General features: G+C 40.7%; 1 protein-coding gene across 1 annotated transcript in view; it reads right to left on the bottom strand.

Annotated features, from left to right (window-relative positions):
- Window positions 1–15635, bottom strand: part of brsk2a (BR serine/threonine kinase 2a) — a 557365-nt gene that overhangs the window by 63557 nt on the left and 478173 nt on the right. The window contains exons 10-12 of the mRNA XM_064930639.1: window positions 7891–8055; window positions 5397–5494; window positions 4827–4977 (exon numbers count right to left, since the gene is read on the bottom strand). Of these exons, the coding sequence (XP_064786711.1) occupies window positions 4827–4977; window positions 5397–5494; window positions 7891–8055 (414 nt within the window). The remainder of the gene's footprint in view (window positions 1–4826; window positions 4978–5396; window positions 5495–7890; window positions 8056–15635) is intronic.

The raw sequence follows: 15635 nt of genomic DNA on the forward strand, positions 1-15635 counted from the left end.
CTCTGCAAAATGTTGATAAGCATTTAAAGCATTGTGTGCCCTAATGAACAAGACCCAGGTCTATCTGTGCTTGATGACACAGTTTGTTTTATTTGTGGTTACTTGTGTGTATATTCATATTAAGGGCACTTTAACATCAGTCCAACACACTCAATCGCCTCCCCAGAGCAATGTTATACATAAGAAACGGCGAAATGATACAAAAAAACATACATTTATAATTACAGGTGTATATTTTCCCCCATAGTATTAACACGAGAGATGTACCTGTCCATAGTTGTTTATTAGGAAAGTGAATTGTACTTATAATCTCATGTTAAATAACAAACAACAATTTTGTCTGTCAATGTATCTTGTCGCTTCAATTTCCGCCTAACCTTGCTGCATCCTCTTCCCTTTATAAAAGGACCACAATGGAAATAAGCTTTTAAGCTATATTGTGTTATCCTTGATGATTTAAAAAAAAATGTATGTGGAGGCATCACCGGCTGCAGCTCCCTTTTATGTATTCTCTTTAAATGGTCTAATAAATTCAATCAATCAATCAACCTCTCCTCAATTTCTCCTCACACACCTTCAGGATTAAGATGAAGCTGTGTTTTTGTGATTTTTTAAAGATTTTCCAGCCCACTTTATTATATACAAGATGAATTGGTCATTCATGTAAGAAACATATATCCAGATCATACTAAAATATGTACCATATTATCTGCATGGTACAGCTACTGCAAATCATGTATTCCAAACCTACTCAAACATAATTCACAAAAGAAAAATGATGATTCCCATTGCGATGAAGATACAGTTTTGCCATCATTCTGTTGTGGAATTATTACATTTTATTACATTGTAGGATAACATTTGACCCCGATGTGTGTTACAATATTTGCCAAGAAAAAAGAAAGAAAGAAAAAAAGTTTTACAATTTTGGGGAACCAAACTAGACACAATTACATAATGCTGGACAGTGACTGGGGTTTACATGTTTCGTCTATGTAGCTTGAGTTAAAATGCATTCCATTCCAAAATACTTATCTTTCCCTTCCGTCAGTGTACACGCTGAGATTTGGCTTGTCATAATATGTGTTTCAAAGCCAGTCTTCTTTCTGACACACTCTGATGTAAAGTTCTCCTGATTCTCAAAACTGTCGATAAAAGTTTGCTGCCGGGGAGAGATAAAGTTACGTTCACACACACGCAAACACGCACACGTTTGTGCACAAACTAACAACCACACACCTCCCCCAGCAGAGAATACTGTTCAATCAAGGATATGACAAAAAGCACAAGACATAGATAAACCAGAAACCCACTGACTTCTCTCACCAACATCCTCCTCCCCATACACAGCTCAGCTTAGCTTCAGCCCTGTAATGCGTGCCATAAGGGGAGAAGGATGTACAGCTCCGTAGAGGGGTTAAATTTAAAAACAAATCAGCTTTGGGGCTGGTTTTGAAATCAAATGTTTTATTTATTTTCTATTTTACTAGTCAAGTCAGTTAAGAACAAATTATTAGTTACAATGACGGCCTACCGGTGAACAGTGGGTTAACTGCATTGTTCAGGGGTAGAACGACAGATTTTTACCTTGTCACCTCGGTGATTTGATCCGACCAAACCCTAACTCAGACGAGACTGGGCCAATTGTGCGCCGCCCTATGGGACTCCTAATAACAGCTGGTTGTGATACAGCCTGGAATTGAACCAGGGTCTGTAGTGACGCCTCTAGCACAGAGATACAGTTGGCCTTCGACTGCTGCGCCAGTCGGGAGCCCAAATCAAGCAAAAGAGGAGTCTGGGGTAACTGCAACTCAACATAGCTGCTGGAACATGTTTGTCAACATAAATAGGCGTATCAACACAAGTGGGTGTACGGAAAGCGAACAGCTAATTGGGCAGATTTGATACCATTTATACCATTTACACCCACCGAGGATAGCGGGTTCAATCTCAGTGCTAGTCACTTGTTTTTTTCCTTAATTATTTCTTCCTAGATCTGGCCACCCGGGCCAAACTGAGCAATTGGGGAGAAGGGCCTTGGTGAGGAAGGTGACCAAGAACCTGATGGTCACTCTGACAGGGCTCTAGAGATCCTCTGTGGAGATGGGAGAACTTTCCAGAAGGACAACCAACTCTGCAGCACTCCACCAATCAGGCCTTTATGGTAGTGGCCAGACGGAAGCCACTCCTCATTACAAGGCACATGACAGCCCGCTTGCCAAAAGGCACCGAAAGACTCTCAGACCATGAGAAACAAGATTCTCTGGTCTGATGAAACCAAGATTTAACTCTTTGGCCTGAATGTCAAGTGTCACGTCTGGAGGAAACCTGGCACCATCCCAACGGTGAAGCATGGTGGTAGCAGCGTCATGCTATGGGATATTTTTCAGCAGCAGGGACTGGGAGACTAGTCAGGATAGAGGTAAAGATGAGCGGAGCAAAGTACAGAGATCCTTGGTGAAAACCTGCTCCAGAGTGCTCAGGACCTCAGACTGGGGTGAAGGTCCACCTTCCAACAGGACAACGACCCTAAGCACACTGCCAAGACAACGCAGGAGTGGCTTGAGACAAGTCTTAGAATGTCCTTGAGTGGCCCAGCAAGATCCCGGACTTTAAAACTAGTTAGGGATAGGCGGAACGCAAATGTCTCAACTGGCCAATTGCCAGGGAAAATGCAGAGTGCCAGATTAAAATAAAATACTATAGAATTCAAACTTTCATTAAATCATACATGTAAGATACTCAATTAAAGCTACACTCGTTGTGAATCCAGCCAACATGTCAGATTTTAAAAATGCTTTTCGACGAAAGCATAAGAAGCTATTATCTGATAGCCTGCACCATCTGCACCAGCAGTAAACAAAGGAGTTAGCATATCTCAACCCTGCAGGCGCTACACAAAATGCTGAAATAAAATATAAAATACGCATTACCTTTGACGTGCTTCTTTTGTTGGCACTCCAATATGTCCCATAAACATCGCAATTGGTCCTTTTGTTCGATTAATTCCGTCTATATATATCCAAAATGTCCATTTATAAAGCGCGTTTGATCCAGAAAAAAACAGCTTACAAAAAATGCAACGTCAATACAAAATATTTCAAAAGTTGCCTATTAACTTTGCCAAAATATTTTTAAATGATAATAATCAAACAAATTGTAGACGGGGCAATCTGTGTTCAATACAGGAAAGAAAACAAACCAGCACCACTTTTCACGTCTTAAGCAACTCACAAAAGTGTAACCAGTTCAAAGTTTGCCTACTTCATTGCACAAAGGAATAACCTCAACCAAATTCCAAAGACTGGTGACATCCAGTGGAAGCAGTAGGAACTGAAAACAAGTTCCTATGAAATATCCCTTGGCAATAACAAGTCAGGGAACAGAGAGAGAAAAATAAAATAAAAATTCTGAACAGTTAGTCCTCGGGGTTTTGCCTGCTACATAAGTTCTGTTATACTCACAGACATTTTAGAAACTTCAGCGTGTTTTCTATCCAAATCTATGACTAATATGCATATCTTATATTCTTGGCATGAGTAGCAGAAAGTTGAAATTGGGCATGCTATTTATCCAAAAGTGAAAATTCTGCCCCCTAGCCCCAAGAGGTTTTAAACCGATCAAACATCTCTGGAGAGACCTGAAAATAGCTGTGCAGCAACGCACCCCATCCAACCTGACAGAGCTTGAGAGGATCTACAGAGATGAATGGGGAAAAACTCCCCAAATACAGGTGTGCCAAACTTGTACCGTCAGTTACAAGCACACTCGATGCTGTAATCGCTGCCAAAGGTGCTTCAACAAAGTACTGAGTAAAGGGTCTAAATACTTACGTAAATGTGATATTTCAATAATAATTCTAAAAACCTGTTTTTGCTCTGTCATGTATTGTGTGTAGATTGATGAGTGGAAAAAAATAATTGAATACATATTTGAATAAGGCTGTAACCTAAAAAAAATTGGAAAAAGTCAAGGGGCTAAATTCTTTCAGAAGGCAGTGTATATATAATACTATCTGAAATAAATAATGACCAAAACAGATGATATCCAAATTACAGTTAGTTATAATTTCTGTAAAACTAAAATGTATTTATTCCCCTTAAAAATGTGCAGGTTTTTCCAATGTAAAATCCACATATGGCACCAGTCAAAAGTTTGGACACACCTACTCATTCCAGGGTTTTTCTTTATTTTTACTATTTTCTACATTGTAGAATAATAGTGAATACATCAGAACTACAAAATAACACAAATAGAATCATGTAGTAAGCAAAGTAGTGTTAAACAAATCAAAATATATTTTATATTTGAGATTCTTCAAAATAGCCACCCTTTGCATTAATGACATACAAACCCATAGACAAACTGACAGACGGATGGATGGACGGACATTGGTCCGTCCATCTGTCAGTTTGCCTATGGGTGTGTGTGCGTGCGTGCACGCGTGCATTCTTGTGTACATGTTTGTGTGTCAGACCACAACACTGCCCACTGATAGAACTAGCCCTATTGTCTGCTATCTTACCACTATCTTGTCAATCTAGAGCATAAAACAAATGGTGAATGGATTGCACTTGTACAATATCCAAAATATTGAAGAGTGGAGATGGTAAAAGACTAATGGTGTCTCAATGATGCCATGCAGAGTTGATGGGTTCTGGTGTGATGGGATAGGGAAACATGGTCAAACACATTCAAAGTATGTGTGCTGTATATGTATGCTGTATATGTGTGCGTGGTTGTGTGTGTGTGTGTGTGTTGTGTGTGTGCGTGTGTGTGCATGGGTGTGGTTGTGTGTGTACCTCTGTTCCTGTGTGTTTGTGTACCTCTGTCCGTGCTGTGTCATGTCGATGGCCCTCCTGGCGGGTACGGGGGAGCCTCCGTCTGTGACACTCAGCACCTCCATAGACTTCCTCTCCGGTCTCTTTTTGCCATGGCGGTTCAGCATGGGGGAGTCCACACGCTTCCTGGGGGGATCTGTGGAGAGGAGGGGGAGTGAGACAGAGAGAGGGGAGAAAGGATATATATATATACTGTATATAGAGCGAGATAGAGAGAGAGAAGATCACACACTAGCTACAGTGCAGTTTGACAGTCAAGCACATGCGTTAGCGCACACTCAAACCTCTCCCTGGTTCCCCAGTCATTCCATGTATTTGATATATTCCAGAGCTAACACACCTCACTTAACTATTTATCAAGCCCTTGACTAGTTGAATCAGGTGGGGAGGGCTTCTTCCCATAGTGCTTGATGTAATACATTTCTGTGAGTTAACACCGTCAACATTTCCATGAGAAAATTTCTGTGAGAACATTTCCGTGAGAAGATTCACCGTCAACATAGATTTTACAATTGCTACTGTCTTGTGATTTTCGGCTTGGTCATTTTATTTTACCAATCTCATTGCGTGGGGGCAGGTTCTGGTCCTCGTGGCTGGGGTACCTCTCCTTACGGTCCAACAACAGGAAGTAGATCATCTTCTCCTGGTTATCTCTGCAGAGCAGAAGAAAGATGACAAAAGGGGATTGATCTGAGCAAAAAATGGAGGATCAGGTTGGTTGATACTACATAAACCAAAACTAATAGTGTATAGCTAATAGCAGCCAATAATCTCAATGGAGCAACTGTCACTCCTTTAAAGACTTCATGCTCCATGACAGCCGAAAACATACTTTTTATTACCTCACTAGACATCGATAAAATTATATATTTTCAAACAAGCAAATCATAAAAAAATCATACAATGTGATTTTCTGGATTTTTGTTTTAGATTCCGTCTCTGACAGTTGAAGTGTACCTATGATAAAAATGACAGACCTCTACATGCTTTGTAAGTAGGAAAACCTGCAAAATCGGCAGTGTTTCAAATACTTGTTCTCCCCACTGTATATTTTTTAAATTCAGCCACTCCAAGCTCATTACGTACAACGTCTTCAATGCACATTGAGTTAATTCATCTGTCAATTTCACGCATGTCTTTTTCAAACACAATTAGCACATTGAAACAGCACCAGCTATGACCATATAACAGTTAAAGAAAAATCATCTGAAAATTTAATGATTCTGTGTCATACCCTGATCTGTTTCACCTGTCCTTGTGATTGTCTCCACCCCCTCCTGGTGTCGCTTATTTTCCCCAGTGTATTATCCCTGTGTTTCCTGTCTCTCTGTACAAGTTTATATTGTATGTTCAAGTCAACCACCATTTTTTTTCCGTGCTCCTGCTTTTCTATTCTATTTTACTAGTCCTCCCGGTTTTGACCTTTGCCTGTTTTTCTGGACTTCATTCCTGCCTGCCTGACCATTCTGCCTGCCATTCTGTACCTCTGGAACTCTGAACTGGTTTTGACCTTTTGCCTGTCCACGATCATTCTCTTGCCTACCCCTTTTGGATTGTTAATAAACATCTTGGACTCTAACCATCTGCCTCCTGTGTCTGCATCTGGGTCTCACCTTGTGCCCTTATTCTGGACCTGTTCTGACTGACATTTTCATGTACAGAATGCTCTGTGAACGGTGCAACATCAAATGCTGTACACTCTGTGAAAGAGCTCAGTATCCTGTTTCAGATGTCACTCTACGCTCGTAGCTGAGATGGAGTATGTGGAATCTGACTCCTCATTTGCACAGGAGGTGACAAGTCACATTTTCTGGCCTATCCAGACGAAGGATCGATTTCCTCTGGCTGTGAAACTCCGGTTGTAATATGGCATATAAAACGGAAGGGTCTGGGGAATGCAGCGATAGATGAAGACCTGCAACTTCAGCTAAAAAAGAAAAGAAGAATAAATGGAATTAACGCTTCCGACTTTCTTTTGCTTTCAGACCCAGAGGAGGAGAGAGAGAGCAGAGAATAAGAATAGTAGAGAGGAGAGAAGGGAAATAAAGAAAGGAACGAGTAAGGAAAGAGAGGAGAGGATGTAAGAAAGGGTGAGAAATGAATGAGAGAGTGCAAATAAGAAAATGGGAGAAAAAGGAAAATGAAGAGGAGAGATAACAGAAAACTGAAGAGCACTTGAAATGTGAAAAAAGGTAACTTAAGGGATGATGCATGGGCCCTTCACAGCGAATCATAACTATACCTTCAGAGAACCACACTGAAACCTTCACAGGCCCTTGGGAAGGTCATAGGTAACACAATCTCAACACACAACCCCTGCCCTAAAGGCATCGCCACTTTGCTTTATTTGTGATGCTCTACAATGCTCCAACAGTGAAACAAGCACACAAACACACACACTATCTCTATCACAAATGCTTAAAGGTATTCACATGAGCACAAGCACACACATTCACACTCTCTCTCTATCTCCCACGTGCACTCACACACACACAAACCCTGCAGTGCAGAAACAGTGTGACCCAGGAGCTTGTTACGCGGAGGTGTGCAAGCAGGTGGTATAAGCACTGCTGCCAAAGTCGTGTGATAACAGCAAAGTGACGTATGTCTGCTGACATCCAAAGCAACAGGTTCAAAGGATTTCATAAGAACCCAAGGCCTCTGGAGCCTAGAGACAATTCCCCTCTCCCCTTTCCCTTTCTCCCCCTCCTCCGCTCACCTTCCACAATGTTCACACCTCCATTCAACAACCTTCCCTCTTTCTCCTCTCCTCTGCCTTCTGTGATCATGTCCTTGAGTCCTTATGGTCCTCTCCTCTCTTCTCCTGTCCTTTCTCTCTTATGTCCCTTCTCATTTTGTACCATCCACCACCCTATCATCTCATCTAATCTTGTCTCCTTCCTTCATCCATCTTTCTCTGATCTTCTTTCCCCCACTGTTCTCCACCACCATATCCTAATTTGTCCTCCCCTCCCTCCCTTCTCCCACCTCCATCCTTTCTCACTCCCTCTTCCCCATCCCTTCCATCCATCCCTCCTTCACTACTCACTCGTCCGAGAGCAGGTCCTTCATCAGTTTGTTCTTGTCTCTGAAACAGCCCAGAGAATGCATGCTGTCCAGTACATCCGGATCTATGTCGTCTGTAGAGGGCAGGCTCCGTATAGCCACCTTCCTGGGAACAGGCTGCTCTGGTTCGGGTTCATTCTTACCCCCTCTGAGGAAACAGCATAGAGGGTAGTGTTAGTATAGTGGTGTTGCCACTTGGTACACGGGAGTCCAGAGTTTAATTCCCTGCTCCTTTATGGTTCACCGCATTTGACCAGAGCTGGTCACAGTGGAGTACTATATGGGGAATACGGTGCCATTTGGGATGCAAAGCAAACACATTTACATCAATAAGTGATTTACCCGAATACAAAGGTCATGTGCAAAATTAAGATGAGGAAAGTATTGGAGGACTTCAGTCGCAAAATTTCAGTAACTTTCCCAAAATTCCAAGGTTTTCCGGAAATCCCAGTTGGACTATTTCAAGAATCAGATGAGAATCGGGAATCATTTTAACCTTTTCACACGTTTCAAATATCTCTAATGGTCCCCAAGCGTGAATCTTTTTAAAATGTATTTCTTGATAATATAATTTACAAAAAAGTGTTGTTTTTTGTTGTTTTTTTTAAAACCAGATACAAACATACATATACGAAAATCAATTTACAGACGCACACAAACAATGACTACATCTCATTTGCCCAGATCTGCATGCTCACAACCCCATCCCTATTGCCTGCATTATTGTTTGCCACATGGCCTTAAATTGTACTAATTTGTTTCTCTCAGTCTACCAGGTCACCCCATTCTATTTCAATAATAAATCATTTGTTTTTTCTATTGTGTTAATGATGGTGGATTAAATGATTTCCAAGTTTTTAGTATACGTTTTCTCAAGATGAGTGATGAGAAGAGAATCGTCCAGTCCATTGGGTCTCACTACACCCCCATATGCTATGTCTTGAAATATGCAGACAGACGGATTAAAAGTAAGTTAACATTGTAATACTTCTGACAGCCAACATTCTAGCTCCACCCACAAGTTTTGGACTTCATAGAATTCCCAGAAGGCATAGGTTATTGAGTCATTGTTCATTTTACACTTAAAACATGACCAGAGAATCTTGTTTCTCATGGTCTGAGAGTCCTTGAGGTGCCTTTTGGCAGACTCCTCTTTCAAGAATTATAATTTGTTTATGTACATTGACTCTTGGAAGAGAACCACATCTGCTGACTTTAAGTGTTCGAGAACCATATGCTTTTTTACCCCATCATGGAGCCCATGCACATTCCATGTGATAAGTTGGATTGTGTTGTTCTTTACTTGTATAGAATCAAAGTTAACCGTATCTGTTCCATCTATTATTGAAGAACTAAGTAAAACATTTTTGACATGGCATTTGAGAGCGGTGGCCATTCCTTAGTATAAATTCATAGTTATTGTAAACATTACATATATAGAGTGTGGGAATGTGGGCTGAGCAGACATGTATCAAGACACAAAGAAATGCACAGAAAAAAACAAAATAAAGCAAAGTACATATCTGTACTGCCTTTTTTTTACCTAATGGTACAAAACTAAATACAGTATGTGGATACATACATTGTACATGCATTTGAAGAAAGACCACTTAGGTACTGTGGTTGGTTTGTTTTACCTTAAATTAAGGTATAGTGGCTCGTGGGGGTGTACTTGGGGTGAAATGGGATCAGTGGAGGCCCCACACACACCCCCCAGAAAAGTGTCTGATGTCCTCCCAGTCACTCCATCCCAATTCTAGATGTGTAGTTCTGAGTAAAGTCTCTAAAGACCAAAAGCCGTAATAAATTCCTGACAACTGGCCTCTGAACCTTCAAAATGCTTAATAAGCTGGACCTATGCAACCGAGGACACTCAAGGCACAGGAAAGCCTAAATGCATCTCAAACAAAGACACTGAACCAACTAAGACCATTGAGGATACAGCCAACTCTGCCATATTGAAGGCTCTGAATCAAGGAATCCCTGGAGGAACTGCTTTCGGGAGAAATTAAATCACTTAAGGATATGGTGGAAGCTTCCAACACATCTTAATACTCTCAAACTATCATGTTTCAGGTATGACCAAGATGCAGACAGTGTCGAAGAAACACGTTTATTTCTAATACAGGGGGAGGAAAATGACAGGTCAAATGCAGGCAGGGTCAGTAATCCAGAGAGGGTGCAAAGGGTCCAGAACGGCAGGCAGTCTCAGGGCAGGCAGAATGGCTAAAACCGGGAAGGACTAGAAAACAGGAGCAAGAAACAGAGAGGAGCAGGGGAACAAACACAGGTTAGTGCCAGGACTGTTACAGACAACATAGCCATAGCCAGATGCAGTGAAGCAACTGGGGGTGAAAATTACATCGCTTGAAGACAGAAAGAGGACACTGAACATACGTCTGGTGGGCCTGGAAGAAACAGCAGAGGGTTCTGACCCCAAAAAATTATCTTCAGGTGAATCTGCAAAAATGGATACCATTGCTAAAAGAGAGGAAGATTGAAAGTTAACCGGCTCACCGAATCTAAAATGGCAATAACCGTAGCTGTCCCTGCACCCTCATTCTGCCTGTTAAGATAAGGAGCGAGTGGATATTCTGCGGGGAACCAGAGCCCTCGAGAACCCATCAAGACATGGGAGATCCAATATGGCATTCTACCCTACAGCAACGAAACCACACTGAAGAGGAAGTCCTTCAACCACATCAAACGATAGATAACAGCAAGAGGACTTCACCGGTTCCTGATATATCCAGCCATCCTGAAGATCAGGAAAAATGGAACACTCCAAGAATGCTACACTGTGGAAGAAGCAGAGGCATGCCTTGCAGCTGAGGACAACTGCAAGAGAACGAGCCCAGTCATTACCTCAGATTCTCCCCACTGTAGACGGAAGAAAACAACAACAGCCCCCCTCTTTCCCCTTCGCATGAAGGCCCAATTTAACTCGCAAGATGGATACAACAAATGCTAAGCTACCTAGCTAATGTTTATTTGTTATTCAGCGACTAACGCAGACGCTGGAAGTAAGTACAAGGGGTGAATCTAAAACTAACTAACTAGAACAATACAAAACAAGAGCATCATCTGGACATGAGAAACATAACTAATACTGCCTGGGGAAATAACCTAAGGGAGTGACAGATATATGGGAGCTAATCATAGAAGTGATGAAGTCCAGGTGAAGCTCATGAGGCGCAGGTGTGCGTAACGATGGTGGCAGTTGTACTTAAACTGGCAAAAATGAGCGCCAGAGAGGGGGAGGGGAAGTAGACGTGACAGCAACATAATTTAGTTAACTTGGTATGAGGGGCCTGTTTTGTTAACATTTGTTAACATGGCTGTTAGCAGTTTGGTTATATGGCTAAGATGCAGCGAGCTGGCATGTGGCTCATTCGCTGAGTTGGCTAGCTGGCTAGATAATTATTTGGTTCAGGCTACAAACGTTAGCTGGCTAAAATATTTAGCCGTCAGTAAAGCAGTCCTGGGGTAGGATAAACTTTATGGGGATTAACATACAGAGTGCTCAGCTTGGTATGAACGTGTTCTGTGAAAAGTAATTTTGCCACGTATTTATGTCATGTTGGATAAAAACAAGTTGCTGACTTAATGGGACAGGACTTGGGACGTGCATCCCTGTTTTGGATCCTCCTGATTTGAGAATTTTAGTTCCTACCAGCCAAAGCTATAGACTTCCCATCTTGTGGGTGGTTACTCTTTTTGTTTATTTTATTGTTAAACCCCAGCTGTCAGAGTTCGTTCAGAAATATTTATAATGGTGCGCAAATATTTTTTCCTATTTGTATTGAAGTAGGTGTTTTTTAAATGTAATTTCTTGTTTGTTTTTGTCATACACTTATCCGTACATTCTATATGACAAAGGTTTTTAATGAACCGTGAGCTCATCTTAATGTTGTTAAATTCCCATGGTTTAAATTCCGCTATCAAGTGTACCAAATGCTTAGAATACATCAGATGTAAAAACGTTGATATTGCCCTAATACAAGAAACCCACCTAAAACATTCTGATGTCAAAACAGATACTTTAAATGTGTTGCTCACTCCTTAGCCACTAACAAAACAAAAGGTGTTTTAATATTATTTGATAGAAAACTGTGTTCAGGTTGAGGCTTCTGATAATGATGATACAGGACGTTTTGTATTTGTAACTATGGTTATAAATCACTCTAAGATGTGTCATGACTTTACTTTCACTAATCTGATGACTGTTATTTATATATATATTTTTTACATTTATTTTACCTTTATTTAATTAAGTAGGCAAGTCAGTGAAGAACAAATTCTTATTTTCAATGACGGCCTAGGAACAGTTGGTTAACTGGCTGTTCAGGGGCAGAACGACAGATTTGTACCTTGTCAGCTCAGGGATTTGAACTTGCAACCTTTCGGTTATTAGTCCAACGCTCTAACCACTAGGCTGACCTGCCACCTCAACTAACAATGTTTAATTGTTACCCAATTTAATTAATCATGTAACAATGAACTTATTATGATTTGGGGCACCACAGAAGAGGTTGTTTTAAAGAGCTACCATCTCCCGAATTAAACTCTAAGGTATATCTATTTCATCATTAAACAGTCATCTTCTCATCATTCTGAACAGTCATAACCGTATCACCTGCAAAAACCCCAGCCTTACTCATGACTCAGTACTACACAAATTGGTTTAATTATTTATTTACTAGCTAACTAAATAATAACAGGATAACATACATATCCCTATTTTATGACACAACTTTCAGCAAAGTTGAAATTATTTGTATAGTTTAAAATACAGATACAGGCACATCCCCTCAGTCACTTTGGGAGGTGTCAAAATTGTTTTTGAGGGGAAACTGTACCTTGTTTGCCTCACATCTTAATTCAACTCACAGTATAAAAGTAGTAGACCTGGAAAAACGGATTGTGCTTGTTGAAAATGAGCATAAACAAACATTAATATCACATGACCAGGCAGAAATTAATGATACGTTTAGGCATTTTTATTCCCAAATATATACGTCAGAGGCGGACCCTGAACATAGTAAGATGACACATTGGACCTTCCCAAAGTCTACAGAGGGAAATCTGGATTCCTTGACTCCCCACTTCCTCCAGAAGAACGCACGAATGTATTAACATCTATGAAAAGAGGCAAATCACCATGACTTGATGGTTTCCCTCCTGAGCTGTTTCTTGAAATATGGGATATTGTGGGGCCAGTTATTCTTGGTTCTAGCAATCATGCACTAAAACACGGAGAATTCCATAGAGACCAAAACACCTAATTGAATATAGTTTTGTTAAAAAAGGGCAAATCTCCCCTAGACTGTTAAAGCTATAGGCCCTTAAGCATTAATACAACAGAACTCAATCTGTTTGCAAAGATTGGAACTGCTTGTAGGAAATCTAATTAGCGATGATTAAACTGGGTTTATAAAGGTTAATTTAACCTCAGACAATATTAGACGTCTATTCCATATCATGAGTCCGAAAACGACCTAGTCGCTACTGCACCTTTTAGTTTGGATGCAGAAAATCCTTTGATGAGCTAGAATGGAACTATTTATGGTGTGTTTAGGAGTTCTTTGGTTTTGGCAAAGGATTTATCTCCATGTTACAAACATTGTATTCTGCATCCCAGCAGTTGTCTAGACAGGAAATATTATATCGAAGACAACGTTCCACAAACCAAAGATGTCCATTATCACCAATGCTCTTTGCCCTGTCTTTGGAGCCCCTTGCCCAAGCGATTAGATTGAACCCACTTATTTCACCCATCAATATTAAAAGGTACTCTGCATAAATTGTCACTATGCCGATGGCGTTATTGTATTTCTCAGATCTCAATTTACCTTCCACAGATTCTGAAATGATTTACTCTGTTCGGTTCATTTTCTGGATATAAAAAAACAGGGAAATCTATACTGGTGCCCCTTAACAGCCCTGCGGAATTACTTACTTTGCGTACTGCATTCTCCAGTGCAGTGGCATGAGGCAGACTTTATTTATTTGGGCATATGCATACCCACCAAATTTACAGAGGGAACTATGTAAAACTAAAAGAGGAGATCACCCCTGATTTGCAGAGATGGCCCTATCTTAAAATCTCATTACAAGGTAAGATTTCTAATGTACTCGGTCGACAAAATTGTATTTCTCTATGTTGTCTATATCTCCTCTGACAAAATACTTTGAGGAATTAAAGTCAATGACCTCAAAGTTAATTTATAATTATAAAAAGTCACACATTTGATATGATACTCTTACGCGGTTAAAGGGAATGAGGTTTGTTTCTTCGAGATTACAAATTACATTACTGGTCTTTCCAAATAAAATCCTTGAGAGTATTCTGCAATGATTCTATTGCAGCTTCTTGGAGACATAGAGGAAGCTGTAACGGTTCTCGTCTGTCGAAGGAGAAGCGGGCCAAAATGCAGCGTGGTGGTTATTCATGTTCTTTAATGAAATGAACTAGACATGAAATAACTAACAAAACAAAGACCGTGAAAACCTATACAGCCTATCTGGTGAACACAGAGACAGGAACAATCACCCATGAAATACTCAAAGAATATGGCTGCCTAAATATGGTTACCAATCAGAGACAACGATAAACACCTGCCTCTGATTGAGAACCACTCCAGACAGCCATAGACTAAGCTAGATACCCCCACTAAGCCACACACCCAAAACCTAACAACACCCCAAGACAAAACACACCACAATAAACCCATGTCACACCCTGGCCTGACTAAATAAATAAAGGCAAACACAATATACTACGACCAGGGCGTGACAGAAGCACTTGTTGCACTGCATAGACTTACATATATAAAAAAATCCGGTATCAAGGTAAAAACAGCATTCAAAAAATGTGGTTAAATTATTTCCAACTCACTACAAATATGGTACTACGCTGAGAAACATATAGGCAACACTAAGAAGTTCTGTGAATCTTCTTCTATATTGCATAACCATAACCTGCTTACAAACAATGAACCTTTGTGGGCCCATTGTGGGCAGATAAGGGTAACATGTTTTGGGAATGTCCTGTGGTGTCCCAATTCTGGTCACATGTTCCACAGTTCCTTACAAAAAGTATGGGTTTCCCTGTAAACAAAGATGCACCTTTATTTTTGTTCAATGATGACTCTTCATTTGTACTGCAACTGGTTCAGAATGAAATAATTTATGCGGGGTTAAAAAGGTTATGATTAGTGCTTGGATTACCCCTCCAATCATCTTGACTCAAACATGTTCATCATATTTTCAAGATATTGTTCGTATAGAGCGATCAGTGGCCGTGATAAACAAAGCTTGGGCAAATACAGTTGATGCATCTGTGTGCTCGTCGTCCTCACCAGGGTCTTGTCCTGACTGCAGTTTGGCGTTGTAACTGACTTCAGTGGTTTGCTGATGTTAACATTGTGAAGAGTGTCCCATGGTTGCGGGGTTTTATGGTATGGGAAGGAATAAGCTACTGACAAACGAACAAAACTACATTTCATAGATGGTAATTTGAATGCACAGAGATACCATGACGAGATCCTGAGGCCCATTGTTGTGCCATTCATCCTCCGCCATCACCTTGTGTTTCAATGCACGGCCCATGTCACAAGGATCTGTACACAATTCCTGGAAGCTGAAAACTAGGCAATTCAGTTAAGAACAAATTCTTATTTTCAATGACAGCCTAGGAACAGCGGGTTAACTGCCTGTTCAGGGGCA

This window comes from Oncorhynchus masou, chromosome 22 (assembly GCF_036934945.1).
Source record: "Oncorhynchus masou masou isolate Uvic2021 chromosome 22, UVic_Omas_1.1, whole genome shotgun sequence".
Taxonomy (NCBI): Eukaryota; Metazoa; Chordata; class Actinopteri; order Salmoniformes; family Salmonidae; genus Oncorhynchus; species Oncorhynchus masou.